We start from the raw sequence: 13,204 nt of genomic DNA, 5'->3' as shown, positions 1-13,204 counted from the left end.
TTTTCCAATCGAAATCTTCTGGTATATAAATGTTGTGGGATACATTTCTGAATGTAATTTGGGAAAGCGTGCCAAATGGTTGTGCTATTCATGATATTTTGATGCTTGTTCACAGAATTCTGACTTATGTGTTTGTTCTAAAACAATTGGTTAATGTTGTTGCATCTGTCTTGTAGCACTGCTGTGGTTGCTTACTGCAGCATGTATCAAGACGGGAGGCCTCAGACTCGCTAAGAGAGCAATTGAAGAGGTGGAGCAGCGGCTCTCAAAAGACGGGTGGCTGAATACTATGACGGCAAGGCAGGGAGATATGTCGGAAGCAAGCGAGGAAGTACTGCACTGGAGCATCTTAAGATATCTGGTAGCTAAACTGATTATCGAGAACCCAGCCAATCTTTCACTAATCCCTCTTGAAGAGGACAAGAAGATAGCCAAGCCAAGGCTCACCCGCTCCGCTTCCTTTTGAGTCAAACCAGTGGCAGCAGCATACATGATGCATTACAGGTATATGAGATTTCTCTTTACCCATGAATGCCGGAGGGAAACTAGCTGATTAAGCTGATTGAGCTGCAGTTTTGTGATTCATCAACATGATTTGCTAGTATGCTACTGAGATATACAACCCCTGCATTTTCCTTTTCAGTTTCTTAATATCTGGTTTTGAATAGTAAATGGTCTATTGGCATTTTGGAAAGTATGCAACATGGCCGTTGTTCTGCTTACCAATTATTTGGCTAAGTATATCAAGCTTTTATGATGGGAATTTGCTTACCAAATTCAGTTTGATAGGTGTACAAATATTTTTCTGTGTTGTTGATAAAATTATTTTTACATATGTGCCAAATTGTGATTTGGGGAAATAAGTAATGTGAGAAACAATATATATTCAAAAGGCTTGTAGCTCAAGTGGTTAAGACAAGTTCAGATATGTTTTCCTCTCAATATATAGACAAGGGCAAAAATAACTATATATAATGACTCTTAAAAGACCTCGACCCTCAAGTTCAAATTTGAACAAGTGTCGAAGTCTGTACTTTTACTCTTTGGCAGCTGATTATGGCTTTGAGCCCAATGCTCTCGACCCTATATGTTCTTTGTTCTTCAAGTGATTTCTTTCTGTAAAATTACTACTGGATCTTGTTAAGAAATGGTGGGGAGAAAGTGAAAATTAGTCTTGGGGTTACAATTTTCTCTTCTTGTTTGCACGTTTAGTTCAAAATTTTGGGGTCTTTAGATTTTGGGCTTGAACTTGAGTTGCTAGTTGTGGACCAAATTTGGGTTATGTGATTTGAACTGATTTTGTTATACGACGTCTCTCCTGTTGCCATATCTCATTATCAAAATGATAATGTGAACCAGTTTGTGTAGTGGACTACTTGTAGGAGTGTTCATGAAACTAGAGCTATATGATGCTCAATGGAACAGTGACAAATTTTCCGAGTTAGAATTTAGAAATAGGTGCAGACATGAAAGGAGTTCGTTATTGCAAAGTACCTTGCCTGCTAGAGGTGCTGTTGATTGTCTTTTTAAAAAATTTGTTGTTTCTGTCTGTAAGGATAGCATCTTGGCCTTTGAAACAGATTATGGCAAAGATTAGTGCTGAGGTATTATTAGGTAGTTCAAGACTAGATTGTTTATCGTAAAACATGTTTTGTCTCACCATCTATATTATAAGGCAGGATGCCTTTAGCTGAGCCGAGATTCTTCTGTGTTCATGTTCCTTTTTCCTTTGTCTTAGAAAACTTTCAATTTCTTCATTGGTAATTGGCCATTGTCATGGGTTTTTTTGATAGATATCGGTTTTGTTGAATAATTTCTATACTTGATGTACGTTAAATGTTTCGAAGGCTAATGGCACAAAGTTGTGATGGCAGATTAAGAGGGCGACAGAGTCTGCTGAAGGTTGTGTGAAAGACTTCATCTTTGTATCAAAAAGGCAACCTGAAAGACAAATTGAGAAGCTGGCCCTTGACAGTGCAAAGGAATATCATTAGTCTTTTTTTTGGAAAAAAAAAAAAAAAAGAACATCCTTAGTTAAATAGGCAGTTAACAATGTATTGAGAATGATTCTACTGTTCTTGTTAGTTTTATGTGGTGATATTTGGACCTTATGTGGCGATATTTCATGTATGATCTTCACGTTGCTGCTGAGATAAAACCAAATTCAGTATGGATATGATTCTTGGGCATTTGAGCAGTGTTTTATAATTTTGGAATCCTTTGCATTATTCGGAAATTGCCACATAAATATAATTATTAAATAGTGTAGCCGGGTGTATTAAAGGTAAAGGTATAGCCGTGCGGCTATACTATATGAATAGAATATCTAAAAGTATAGCCGTTCGGCTATACTCTATAAAGATGAACAGTAGCATATATATATCGATGTGCATTATAATATGAATAGTTGCTGCTTGAATACTTCTTGTTGCCATCATCATATATAGATGAACATCAACATATTTGCTGCTGTACATCAAAAGTAGTGTTGTTTAATTTTCTACGCTTTTTCAACTTTTCCTCCCCCTTTTTTTTTTGGTTGCTGTTATTATTATTATTTTTATTTTATTTTTATTTTAGTTGCTGTTAATTTTTTTGGTTTCTATACATCATATCATACATATGATAGCCTTCTTCATCGATCTATGGTCATCCTTTCTGTTTTTTTTTTTTTTTTTTTTTTTGAGATTTCCTTCTTTATCATTGTACCATATCTATATATATCTAGTCCATGCCAAAACAAAAAGGAAAAAATCATCTTCATGTATATATTTTTTTTCTTATGAACTAATTAGAATTGTAATGAACTCTTTTAAAATCTATGATAAAACTGTAACAAACACCATTAAAATCAATCTAGGAATTCAATCAAACTCTATGTGAAGTTTATAGAAATCAATTGAAATATATTGAACTCTAAACTTTATAACTCCTTTTAACTCTTTTAAAATCTTAATTGAATACAATCCCCTAAGAGATAGAATGGATCTCCTTGAATTCATTCGAACACGAGCCGTCTTCTAGCCCCTCTCTCTTGCTCATACATAACCGGCAACCTCTCTTCATCAATCCTCATCTCTCTCGCATAGCACCATTGTCATCTCGTCCCTGACCTTGGAGATTCCAAAATGGCTAATTTTTTTTTTCTAGGCGCTATCGCCTGCCTATACTGCCTAGCGACTACCTAGACCGCCTAGTGACCCCCTAGCAACTGCCTAGGCCATTAACAATATGAGTGAGTGTGTTCAAGGATTTAACTTGTAAAGAAGATTTCCGAACAACAACAGTTAACCTAGAGAAGTTTCGACACAGACTTATCCTCTCGGGAACCACCCATTGCCTTCCCAAGTCCACTAATTGCAGAACTATTCCACCCTTTGGTTTTGGGTTTTAGTATCGCAACTTTGATTAAGAATGTCAATATACGATGATGAATCGAAGTGCTGTTTCAGTTTTTCAGTTTCTCTATTTCTCTTACTCTCTATTTTCTATGTTTCTCTATCTTCGGCACATTATAGCCGCGTGGCTAGACTCTATAAATGGAATATGTTAAAGAGTATAGCCAAATATAAATAGAATATTCTAAACGTATAGCCGGCCAGCTATACTCTATAAATAGAATATGTTAAAAGTATAGTTGTTCGGCTATACTATTTAAATAGAATATTTTAAACTGTACCACGCTCCCACCTCTGGCTTATGGCCACTTTGAAAAATTGCTTTTTATGAGAAGTGTTTTGAAAATAAGTTAGTTTTTTTTGGGTTTACCAAACACTTTTAGTTGGGGGTGGGCATGGTTCGGGTTGGATCGGTTTTTGCCTCAAATTAGAACCGATCCAATACTATTCATCCGGTTTGGTTCAGTTCGGTTTTAATAAATAAAAAATTCAAAAACTGTCCGGTTCGGTTTTGAATCGGAGTATAAAAATTATTTTTTAATACAATTCTCAACTGAAATATTATTATTTTTACTTGAAAATTAACAAATTATTCAATTTCATATAAAAATAAATATTAAAGTTAGAAAAGAGAGATATTTTGAAATTGAACTTGGATAAATATTAGTTTTTTTTGTTAAATTAAAAATATAGCATTAAATATAAATATATATTGAAATTATAAAAATTTTAATTTGACCGGTTCGGTTCAGCCCGATCCAGTTTTTGAAGACATGGAATCGAATCCAAAACCAATACAAACTTGTCCGGTTCGATTTTTGACCGATTGTTGACTTTTTGGTCAACTCGGTTTTTTTCCGGTTTGATTTGATGCGGTTCGACTCGGATTTCCGATTCGCCGGTTTGAGTGCCCACCCCTACTTTTAGTTGGACAAATTTTATTTTAAACTGCCTCTATTTTTTAAACACCACACTTCCAAACGCCACCAAAATCCCTAAACCTACAACAAACAAGTGAAAATTGTGTTACTTTCTCTTTACACAAGTGAAAATTAGCACTTTCCCTTAGCCCCACGTGAATTCCGTTTGTCGGTTAATATTTATTCCCCCTTTCTTTTTTCTTAAAATTGTGTTCTTATTGATGGGCCTTTTCCAACCCATGTAGCTACCCTTTCTTCAGAAAGGAAATTCCTTGATTGATCCAGAGTCCAGACCAGTACTATTGATGTCGCTTTTCAAAGGTGCCTTTGTCACACTATGTCGGTCTGCATGTTGAACCTATACTTTCTTCTTTTGGTAACTTGGCAGATCAAGAAAAAAAAATACTTGTCTTCACGGACGAGCCTTTGTTTATATACTTGCAGCTAACAGCTGGGCAAAGCAGAGTGCCCTCAGCCAATTACTTCAGATTGAATTTTAGGTTCTGTTTTTAGCAAAAATTCTGATTTGGGTGGGTGGTCTCACTGTTTTGGCATTGCATCTGGGGTTGGCTGTTGAGAATGAGACAACCCAATAAGAAATGAAATTATGGGAGTGTTCAAAGACAATTCCTTGGTTCATCTTACTCAGAGCTCTATTGGGCTGAGGCTCATCTTACTCAGAGCTCTTCTACTGGGCAATTCTTCATACCAATAGTGACCGAGGTCAGAATCATCTTTTGGGGACAGAGAGGATGATGTTGTGTTGGTCATTCAAGATGAATTTGATTTGGTTTTTTCTATTGCTGTTTCTGTATCTTGGGGTGTTCTCATGTGTGTCCAGCAACAATGTTTCTTCGAGACCTGCGGTTGTTAATATTGGAGCTATTTTCACCTTTGATTCTACTATTGGTAAAGTTGCCAAGCTTGCTATTGAGGAAGCAGTGAAAGATGTCAACTCCAATTTCAGCGTTCTCCATGGGACCAAACTAGCTGTAAAAATGCGGAATTCCAATTGCAGTGGGTTTGGTGGAATGGTTCAAGGTACTTTATCTTCTATTGCTTACCCTTGATTTTTGGGTTGGTTGTTCGTTTGGTTTCCTTTTATTATAATGGTCAAGAATTCTGTTTTGGTCGAAAGTCCATGAATCGTATATAGTTATGCTGACAATTTTGTTAATTTACAGCTTTACAATTCATGGAGACTGATATTGTCGCCATTATAGGCCCACAATCTTCTGTAGTTGCCCATATCATATCCCATGTTGCAAATGAACTCCAAGTTCCTCTATTGTCATTTGCAGCCACAGACCCAACTCTCTCATCCCTTCAGTTCCCCTTTTTTGTTAGGACAACACATAGTGATTTGTATCAAATGAGTGCAGTGGCGCAAATTGTTGATCATTATGGTTGGAAGGAGGTTATTGCCATTTTTATAGATGATGATTATGGACGTAATGGCATGTCAGCTTTAGATGATAAACTTGCAGAGAGGCGCTGTAGAATTGCCTACAAGTTGGGAATTCCCCCGGGACCTGGAGCTACCCGGGGCGACATCATGGATCTTCTTGTTAATGTCGCACAATTGGAATCTCGAGTTATAGTTCTTCATGTGAATCCTGATTCAGGTCTCATGATTCTCTCTGTGGCACATTATCTTCAAATGATGGGTGATGGATTTGTATGGATAGCTACAGATTGGCTGTCATCTCTTTTAGATTCTGCTTTGCCTCTTCCTTCTGAGACCATGGATACATTGCAAGGAGTTCTTGTTTTGCGTCAACACACCCCAGATTCAGATAGAAAGAGGACCTTTTTCTCCAAGTGGAACAAGCTGACTGGTGGTTCTTTGGGACTGCATTCTTATGGGCTTTATGCTTATGATTCTGTTTGGCTGGTTGCTCATGCTCTTGATTCATTTTTTAACCAGGGTGGGATCATTTCATTCTCTAATGATTCTAGGATAAAGTCTGTAGAAAAAGGTGGTAGTCTTCACCTTGAAGCAATGAGCATTTTTGATGATGGACCACTCCTGTTGAAAAACGTGTTGCAAAGTACTTTTCTTGGTTTGACAGGTCCTATTAAGTTTGATTCAGAGAGGTCTCTTGTTCTTCCAGCATATGATATTATTAATGTACTTGGTACTGGGTTTCGACGAATTGGTTACTGGTGTAACTATTCTGGTTTATCAACTGTTCCCCCTGAGATGCTCTATTCAAAGCCACCTAATCGTTCCAGTGCAAACCAACAATTATACAGCGTTATCTGGCCAGGGGAGACATTGTCAAAGCCCCGTGGTTGGGTTTTCCCAAACAATGGGAAGCAACTAAGAATTGGTGTGCCTATTCGGGTCAGCTACCGGGAATTTGTATCACAGGTTCGGGGAACTGATAATATGTTCAAGGGTTTCTGCATAGATGTATTCATTGCTGCTGTAAACTTGTTACCATATGCTGTTCCATACCGATTTATCCCTTTTGGAGATGGTCGGAAAAACCCAAGCTACAACGAGCTTGTGTATTCTGTCGCAACGGGCGTGAGTAAATCTATCATAGATTCAATACTTGAAATTCATGTCATAAAAGACAAATTTGATTTGCCAATATGTGCACATTCTTTGGCAAATTCTCTCATTTACTGTTTGCAGGACTTTGATGCTGCTGTTGGTGACATTGCTATTGTTACAAATCGAACGAAGATTGTGGATTTTTCGCAGCCATATGCTGCCTCTGGACTTGTTGTAGTGGCTCCATTTAAAAAATTGAACTCTAGTGCTTGGGCTTTCCTTCGGCCATTTACTGCACGTATGTGGGTTGTCACTGCTGCTTCCTTTCTTGTTATTGGTATAGTTGTGTGGATTTTGGAGCATAGGATAAATGATGAATTCAGGGGTCCACCTAAAAAGCAACTTATAACCATCTTGTGGTAAGTTCTATAGTTAAAGTATCTTATCAGGATATTTACTAACTTGTACAAACTATTTTTCTTTTTTAACAAACTTGCACCAACTGATTACCTAGTTAGTTTATCCTTTGCTTAACAATGTGATCAGCACTGTAACCCCCTGCACTCAACTGACAAAAAAGGTGCTCCAGAATGATCGTTTTGAGCTTGAAAATAAACCTCAACTACTTTTGTCCACATTTTATTTAAATTTCTCAACTTTCTTTTCATAATAAGTTATAGATAACCATGATGATAGTAGTGCTCTAAGCAGCAGTATAGTAAGAGTTATCCAAGTGACAGAGAACGTGCTCCAAAATCATTAATTTTGGCTTGAAAACAAATAGATAACCATGATGTTAGCAGTGCTCTAAGCAGCAGTTAGTGATAGTTATCTAAGAGACAGAGAAAGTGTGCCAAAATCATTAATTTTGGCTTGAAAACAAACATCAAGTCATCACTTACCATGTCCATGTATCTTATTTATATTTCTCGACTTTCTTTTTCAAAATGTCTCAGAGAACCATAAAGATAGTAATGCTCTAAGTAGTGGTGTAGTGCCAGTCTTAGGTAGCAAAGGAATGCTTTTCATCTAGGTTACAATGGATCGCAGTGACCCTTTCTGATAGAAAATAGGCAGATATATCAACAGGTCATTGGTCTTGATCAAATACCTTATATATACTTTAAGAATTGATTACCCAAAAAAAAAAAAAAAAATTCCCTTAGAGCTTGTTTGAAAATGTGTCCTTGTTGAAACTTTTGCATGGAAATCTTTGATTAGATTGTTCAACATAGTGCTCCTCAAAAGCAAGGACATAACAGAGGAAGCCTTCAGGAAAAGAAATTAATTTCTGTAAATGTTATTTTTAAAATTTAAGAAGGATAAGGACAATCTGTCTTCAAGCAGAGCTGTGTGAAAAGTAATGAGAGCAGAAACATGTCCAATTGTGACTAATTTCCTCTTTCATCGACCATTCTTCTATTTGGTCAGGGTGATACGTTGTGCTGCTTATTGTAAGAATCCTGTGTCTATGGTTTTGGTCTCCTGCCACTATTGCGAATCTGTCTAGAGCATGCTGTGGTGCTTAATGAATAAGACTTATTTCACCCGAAGTCCCTCAAGGGCTCTAGAATGTGATGTGTTTCTTTAGGTTCCTAAGGTTACTTAGCATCTAGGTCCATATGACATCTTCCCATATTTCCAAAATATTGGTTTCTGATTTGTTTTCTTGTTTGTCAACCTTGCAGGTTTAGCATCTCAACTCTGTTCTTTGCCCATAGTAAGTGAGACTCAGCTTCTTTCCTCATAAAATCTGGCTTTTGTGGACTTATTGAAACAATATTCATTTAACTGACTTGCATCTCTGCCCCTTCCACAGGAGAGAACACTGTGAGCACCCTTGGTCGTCTAGTTCTCATCATATGGCTCTTTGTGGTTTTGATAATCAACTCAAGTTACACTGCCAGTCTGACATCAATTCTTACAGTGCAGCACCTATCTTCTCCAATTAAAGGAATTGAAAGCTTGAAAAATAGTGATGAGCCAATTGGGTATCAAGTGGGTTCCTTTGCTGAACATTATTTGAGTGAGGAACTTGGCATATCCAAATCCAGGCTTATTCCCCTTGGGTCTCCTCAAGCATATGCGCAGGCGCTCCAGCTTGGTCCTAAAAAGGCAGGAGGTGTTGCTGCTGTGGTTGATGAGCGTCTTTATGTTGAAGTCTTCCTCTCATCGCAGTGCAAATTTAGGGTTATAGGTCAAGAGTTCACCAAAAGCGGTTGGGGTTTTGTGAGTATATTTTGTTGGAACATTCATATTCTGAGATTCTTTTAGATGTTAGCATAATGTATACGAGAAATACAAAATTATGACCTGTCTTTATTTTCTTTGCCATGATAGGCATTTCCACGCGACTCTCCTTTAGCTGTTGACATGTCAACTGCACTTCTACAACTGTCAGAGAACGGTGATCTGCAGCGGATCTATGATAAGTGGCTGAGGCAAAGCTCTTGCACTTTAGAGAGCACTGAACTTGAGTCAGACCGGCTTCACCTTAAAAGTTTTTGGGGCCTCTTTCTCATATGTGGAATAGCTTGCTTCATTGCTCTCTTCATATATTTTTTGCAAATTCTGAACAAGCTACGCCATGCTGACCCAACACCATGTGTTTCAACTAGTCCAGGTAGCTCACGATCTAGGCGACTCCGGAGATTTTTATCATTAATTGATGAGAAGAAAGACCCCTCCAATAGTGGAAGTAAAAGAAAGAAAATAGTTAGATCGTTTTCCGACAATGATACGGATGACAAGTTGGGGCGGAATCCCGAAAAGAAACAAACAGAAATGACTAACAGGAGCGAAATTAACTCCAACAATTAACTCTCATTAGATCATCATAATTGTATCAATGCATGTAAGTCCTCATTTAACCTTACCTTAGCATTAGTATTATTTTGAATCATCTATATGTATATACTTTATATTCTAGGAACTTATGTTCTATCCATAATTATTCACTAATATGGAATTCGGATGCCAATGTCAAACTAATATTGAGTACATATTCTTCTGCCTCGTCTCCCCATCATCATTATTGTTGTTTTATGTGTTATTTTCGGAGTCAAAATTGAAGCGTGTATTTCTTTATATCTGATGTCCTCTATAGCTTTGATTTTCAGTTTTCAAACCTTCTTGTTATTAAGTTGAACATCCTGATCTAGAACCAAAGGGCAGAGAAAGAAAAGTTCAAAATCTTCATAGGCCAGAAGATGGCTTGTTTTTATATACTGTCAGAATAAACTTGCATTTTACGCATGCCATTTATAAGGTGTTTGTATTGTTAGGATAGCTAGAATTCCTATAATTGGTTTGAATCATCAGCATCATTACATGGTAAAATGTCATAAATTGTCATAAACGAGGCCACCTATTACATGCTGTTCATCTTGTAACGATTTGATTATCTAATGATTACCACCTTTTCTAAAAATTAAAAAAAACCAACCACATAACTCAATTAACTCGCCGTCTCCAGATCAGTATTCAGAGCAATATTGTCTTGTGAAGAAATCCAAATGCCAGATAGAAAAATGATCTCCTAGTCATCTTCACTGTATTCATCTCCTACTCATCCGAATGCACACAATCATACTGCATTTCTCTTCCATATTTCTCATAGGCCATAGCTGTATGTTTCTTTTTTCTTTTTTTATGATACGGAAAATATTCAATTACAAACAGAAACCACGCGGGTCACGCTCTGAGTTTCTCATAAATACTCACTCATTTCTTTGAAATTAACAGTGCCTAAATGGGCCCTTTTTGTTCAAATTGTCTCAGGTCAGGATGCATTGCTTTCTTGTATTTTATTTTGTATTTTGTACTTTTCGAAGGTTCACAGTAAAAAGATTCCATATCAAAAAAGAGGGAGAACTTTTGTCAAACAGAAAAGCCTTTGATTGTGGACACATCTTACTTTTAACCATGTGCACCCAAAGAAAAAGACTCCTTTTTCAGGATAAAACCAGCCTAAAATTCAAAATCCTGCAGAACAACCTTCAAATCAAACTTTTCTTGTTTTCTTCTTTTACATCGGGATGTGACCAATAAATCTTAGGGCAATGCTCAAGAGCGAAGAGCTAGCTGTCAACCACGTTGATTATGCCCTCTGTCATTCCTTCCTTGTTGATTTACTGTTGAGGATACCGGCATCTCCCATAAGCTGATCACAAATTGCAAAAACAGATCACAACATTAATAACAATCACATTTCAGATTAGATTAGGCATAACCATAAACAATAATTGTTTACAGAGTCAGAACAATCAACAACTTAACATGTATGTCAGGCCAATTGGGTGAGCAAGTTTAGTTTTTTTCATTCGCTATAGGGAGGGGAAGAGGGGAGTATTATATTGGGTTGCCTCAAGATTGTCTTCTACGTAATCAAACCAAGGTTTACTTGGGTGGGAATGTGAGCTAGTTTAGTTAAACAATGTATACTTTTGGTCAAAAGATTAGCTAAATATGTTCTTTTTCTTTTTTGGGTGAAAAGATTAGTTGAACAATATCAAAATTGTATGAAGTGTGAATTAATGGGAAATCTCTCTAGGATTTATTAATTATACTTACTTGGATCACTGAAAGTAACTAAGCCAGTGCCCTTGAAGTCACAATTCCAGTAATTTCTGCCATGCATCTGATAGTAGGCATTCATGGCATAAGATGCATGAGCAAGAAGCTTCTGAGGCTCAAAACAATCACCGTTCTCATAGATCTCTCTGCAATCCACACCACCACCTCCACAGCAAAAATCCAACACAGCTTGAAGCACCTTCTCATCAGCATGGGGCTTAGCAACACACCAGACAGATGGACCCCTTGCCACACCCGATACTTTCTCACCAAACCCAAATCCTCCTCCATTTCCGTTGCCATCGTTGCTGCAAAATTTGCAGCTCAAATCCACTTCATACACCTTCGAACCGTCCCCGTTAAAAATCCCAAAATTTCTCTCTGTCGCGCCCCCTTCCTTCTTGTTCTCATTAAACAAAGCAAACACAAATACCTCAACCTTGTCATTAGGCTTCATGGGTGTCCCTTTGTTAGACTGGGCACGCTCAATCAACCTAGTGTTATAAGTCTTGGCATTTTCCGGCGTAGCGGCTATATCCCCTGTGTCACCCTTGGATGGCCACCCGGATTCAGACACCATGATCTCCACGGTCCGGTGTCCAAGTCCAAGTGCATCAATGGCAGCTCGAACGGCATCAATCTGAGCATCCAGCATGTTGGTGTACGTGTACCCTTTCGGGTCACGCACACCGTTTGAGGTTGAGTTCCCTAGCAATGCGTATTGTAGATTGACCATGTCGGGGTTGTCCCGGTATGCGAAGTAAGGGTAGGCATTGACCATAAAAGGGGCGCCAGTGTCCGCCAAGAAGGCAGCTATGGAGGTCATAGTTGGCACAAGATTTGTGGCAAAAGTTGAGGATGAAGGAGGAAATGAGGATGCTAGAACGGCCATGCTGTGTGGGGTGGTGACCTTGATCTTGCGGTCCAGCCCTCGGGCTATGAGCACTGCGTGCAAGTTCTGCATTGCCTGGACCAGAGCTGTTTGGTCCACTTGGGGATCTTTGTCACTTTTTGTAGCAGCTGTTGTTGTGGTTAAGTATTCATTTCCTACAGCAATGGCTGTGATGGAAGTGGCAGGAATGAAGGGCAGGACACGAGTGGCAAACCACTCGTCCGCGGCAGCCACGTCGGTGCTGATGTTGGAGACATGGCTGTTCTCGACAGCGACGATTAGGTCGATGCCTGTGTTGGAAAAGGCCTGGAGGATTTCGGGGTTGGTGTCATAGATTTTGACCTTGTCTATGAGAGTGGCCTGCAGGAGCTGAGCTACTCTCTTTGGTGGTGGCAGGTTGTTTCCGAGAGTCCCGTAGTTTATGCCCACACCGGAAACCACCGCGTTTTGGAACGAGCTTACAATTACTAAGAGGAGGAGTGGGAGGGTGGTGGTGGCCATGGTGATTGAAGTAAGTTCAACTATGTGTTTGAGGGCTGCTATATAGCTAATGAGATTTTGTTCAAGCCTTCAAAGGAGAGTTGGCACCTTTTACTTTCTACTCTAGTGGAAAATGTCTGTCGCTGGTCTGCTTTATCAAATTACAATATTTACCCACCATTTTAATAGTGATGAATGATTAAGTAGGGTCAATTTGGTCATTTAAACCCAGGATGCTGGAGAGTTGGTACTGTACATGTGGTAGGAAAGGGTAGCATGAAAGAAACAGAAAGTGGTACAGAAATCACAGAAAAAACTTAAAAATAAAAAAGAAAGAATCTTTGCCGCAGGCTCCCCCAAATGCGTGAGCTTGACTGATTCCATAGTGGGATTTAATTTGATTCACACCAATTCCGTTTGAGCTTTGATAGTATTG

The 13,204-nt window shown here is 38.4% G+C and overlaps 2 protein-coding genes and 1 long non-coding RNA gene across 3 annotated transcripts; 2 read left to right on the top strand and 1 right to left on the bottom strand.

Moving 5' to 3' along the window:
* Positions 1–345: 345 nt before the first annotated feature.
* On the top strand, positions 346–2,111 carry LOC148915471 (uncharacterized). The gene is made up of 2 exons (XR_016121989.1): positions 346–504; positions 1,875–2,111. It is a non-coding gene; the product is annotated as an uncharacterized LOC148915471 (long non-coding RNA).
* Positions 2,112–4,653: 2,542 nt separating this feature from the next.
* On the top strand, positions 4,654–9,823 carry GLR3.3 (glutamate receptor 3.3). The gene is made up of 6 exons (XM_008239735.2): positions 4,654–5,359; positions 5,503–6,851; positions 6,963–7,240; positions 8,510–8,541; positions 8,641–9,050; positions 9,162–9,823. The coding sequence occupies exons 1-6, from the start codon at positions 5,071–5,073 to the stop codon at positions 9,639–9,641; spliced, it is 2,838 nt and encodes a 945-aa protein (XP_008237957.2). The 5' UTR covers positions 4,654–5,070; the 3' UTR covers positions 9,642–9,823.
* An 872-nt stretch (positions 9,824–10,695) lies between these two features.
* LOC103336747 (glucan endo-1,3-beta-D-glucosidase-like) lies at positions 10,696–12,908 on the bottom strand. The gene is made up of 2 exons (XM_008239846.2): positions 11,394–12,908; positions 10,696–10,983 (listed from the first exon to the last, which is right to left on the bottom strand). The coding sequence occupies exons 1-2, from the start codon at positions 12,787–12,789 to the stop codon at positions 10,952–10,954; spliced, it is 1,428 nt and encodes a 475-aa protein (XP_008238068.2). The 5' UTR covers positions 12,790–12,908; the 3' UTR covers positions 10,696–10,951.
* Between the last annotated feature and the right edge of the window lie 296 nt (positions 12,909–13,204).

Source organism: Prunus mume, linkage group LG7 (assembly GCF_029339155.1).
Source record: "Prunus mume cultivar Tortuosa linkage group LG7, ASM2933915v1, whole genome shotgun sequence".
Classification (NCBI taxonomy): domain Eukaryota; kingdom Viridiplantae; phylum Streptophyta; class Magnoliopsida; order Rosales; family Rosaceae; genus Prunus; species Prunus mume.
Note: the sequence above shows the minus strand (reverse complement) of the source record. Positions and strands in the feature narration are given on the sequence as shown.

Excerpts from the sequence above, each read along its gene's own strand:
- GLR3.3 (XM_008239735.2), top strand. The coding sequence starts at position 5,071 with ATGATGTTGTGTTGGTCATTCAAGATGAATTTGATTTGGTTTTTTCTA. Across the intron at positions 7,241-8,509 it reads CAACTTATAACCATCTTGTG|GTTTAGCATCTCAACTCTGT; the intron begins GTAAGTTCTATA and ends TCAACCTTGCAG. Across the intron at positions 9,051-9,161 it reads CCAAAAGCGGTTGGGGTTTT|GCATTTCCACGCGACTCTCC; the intron begins GTGAGTATATTT and ends TTGCCATGATAG.
- LOC103336747 (XM_008239846.2), bottom strand. The coding sequence starts at position 12,789 with ATGGCCACCACCACCCTCCCACTCCTCCTCTTAGTAATTGTAAGCTCG. Across the intron at positions 10,984-11,393 it reads AGTTACTTTCAGTGATCCAA|CTTATGGGAGATGCCGGTAT; the intron begins GTAAGTATAATT and ends ATTTGTGATCAG.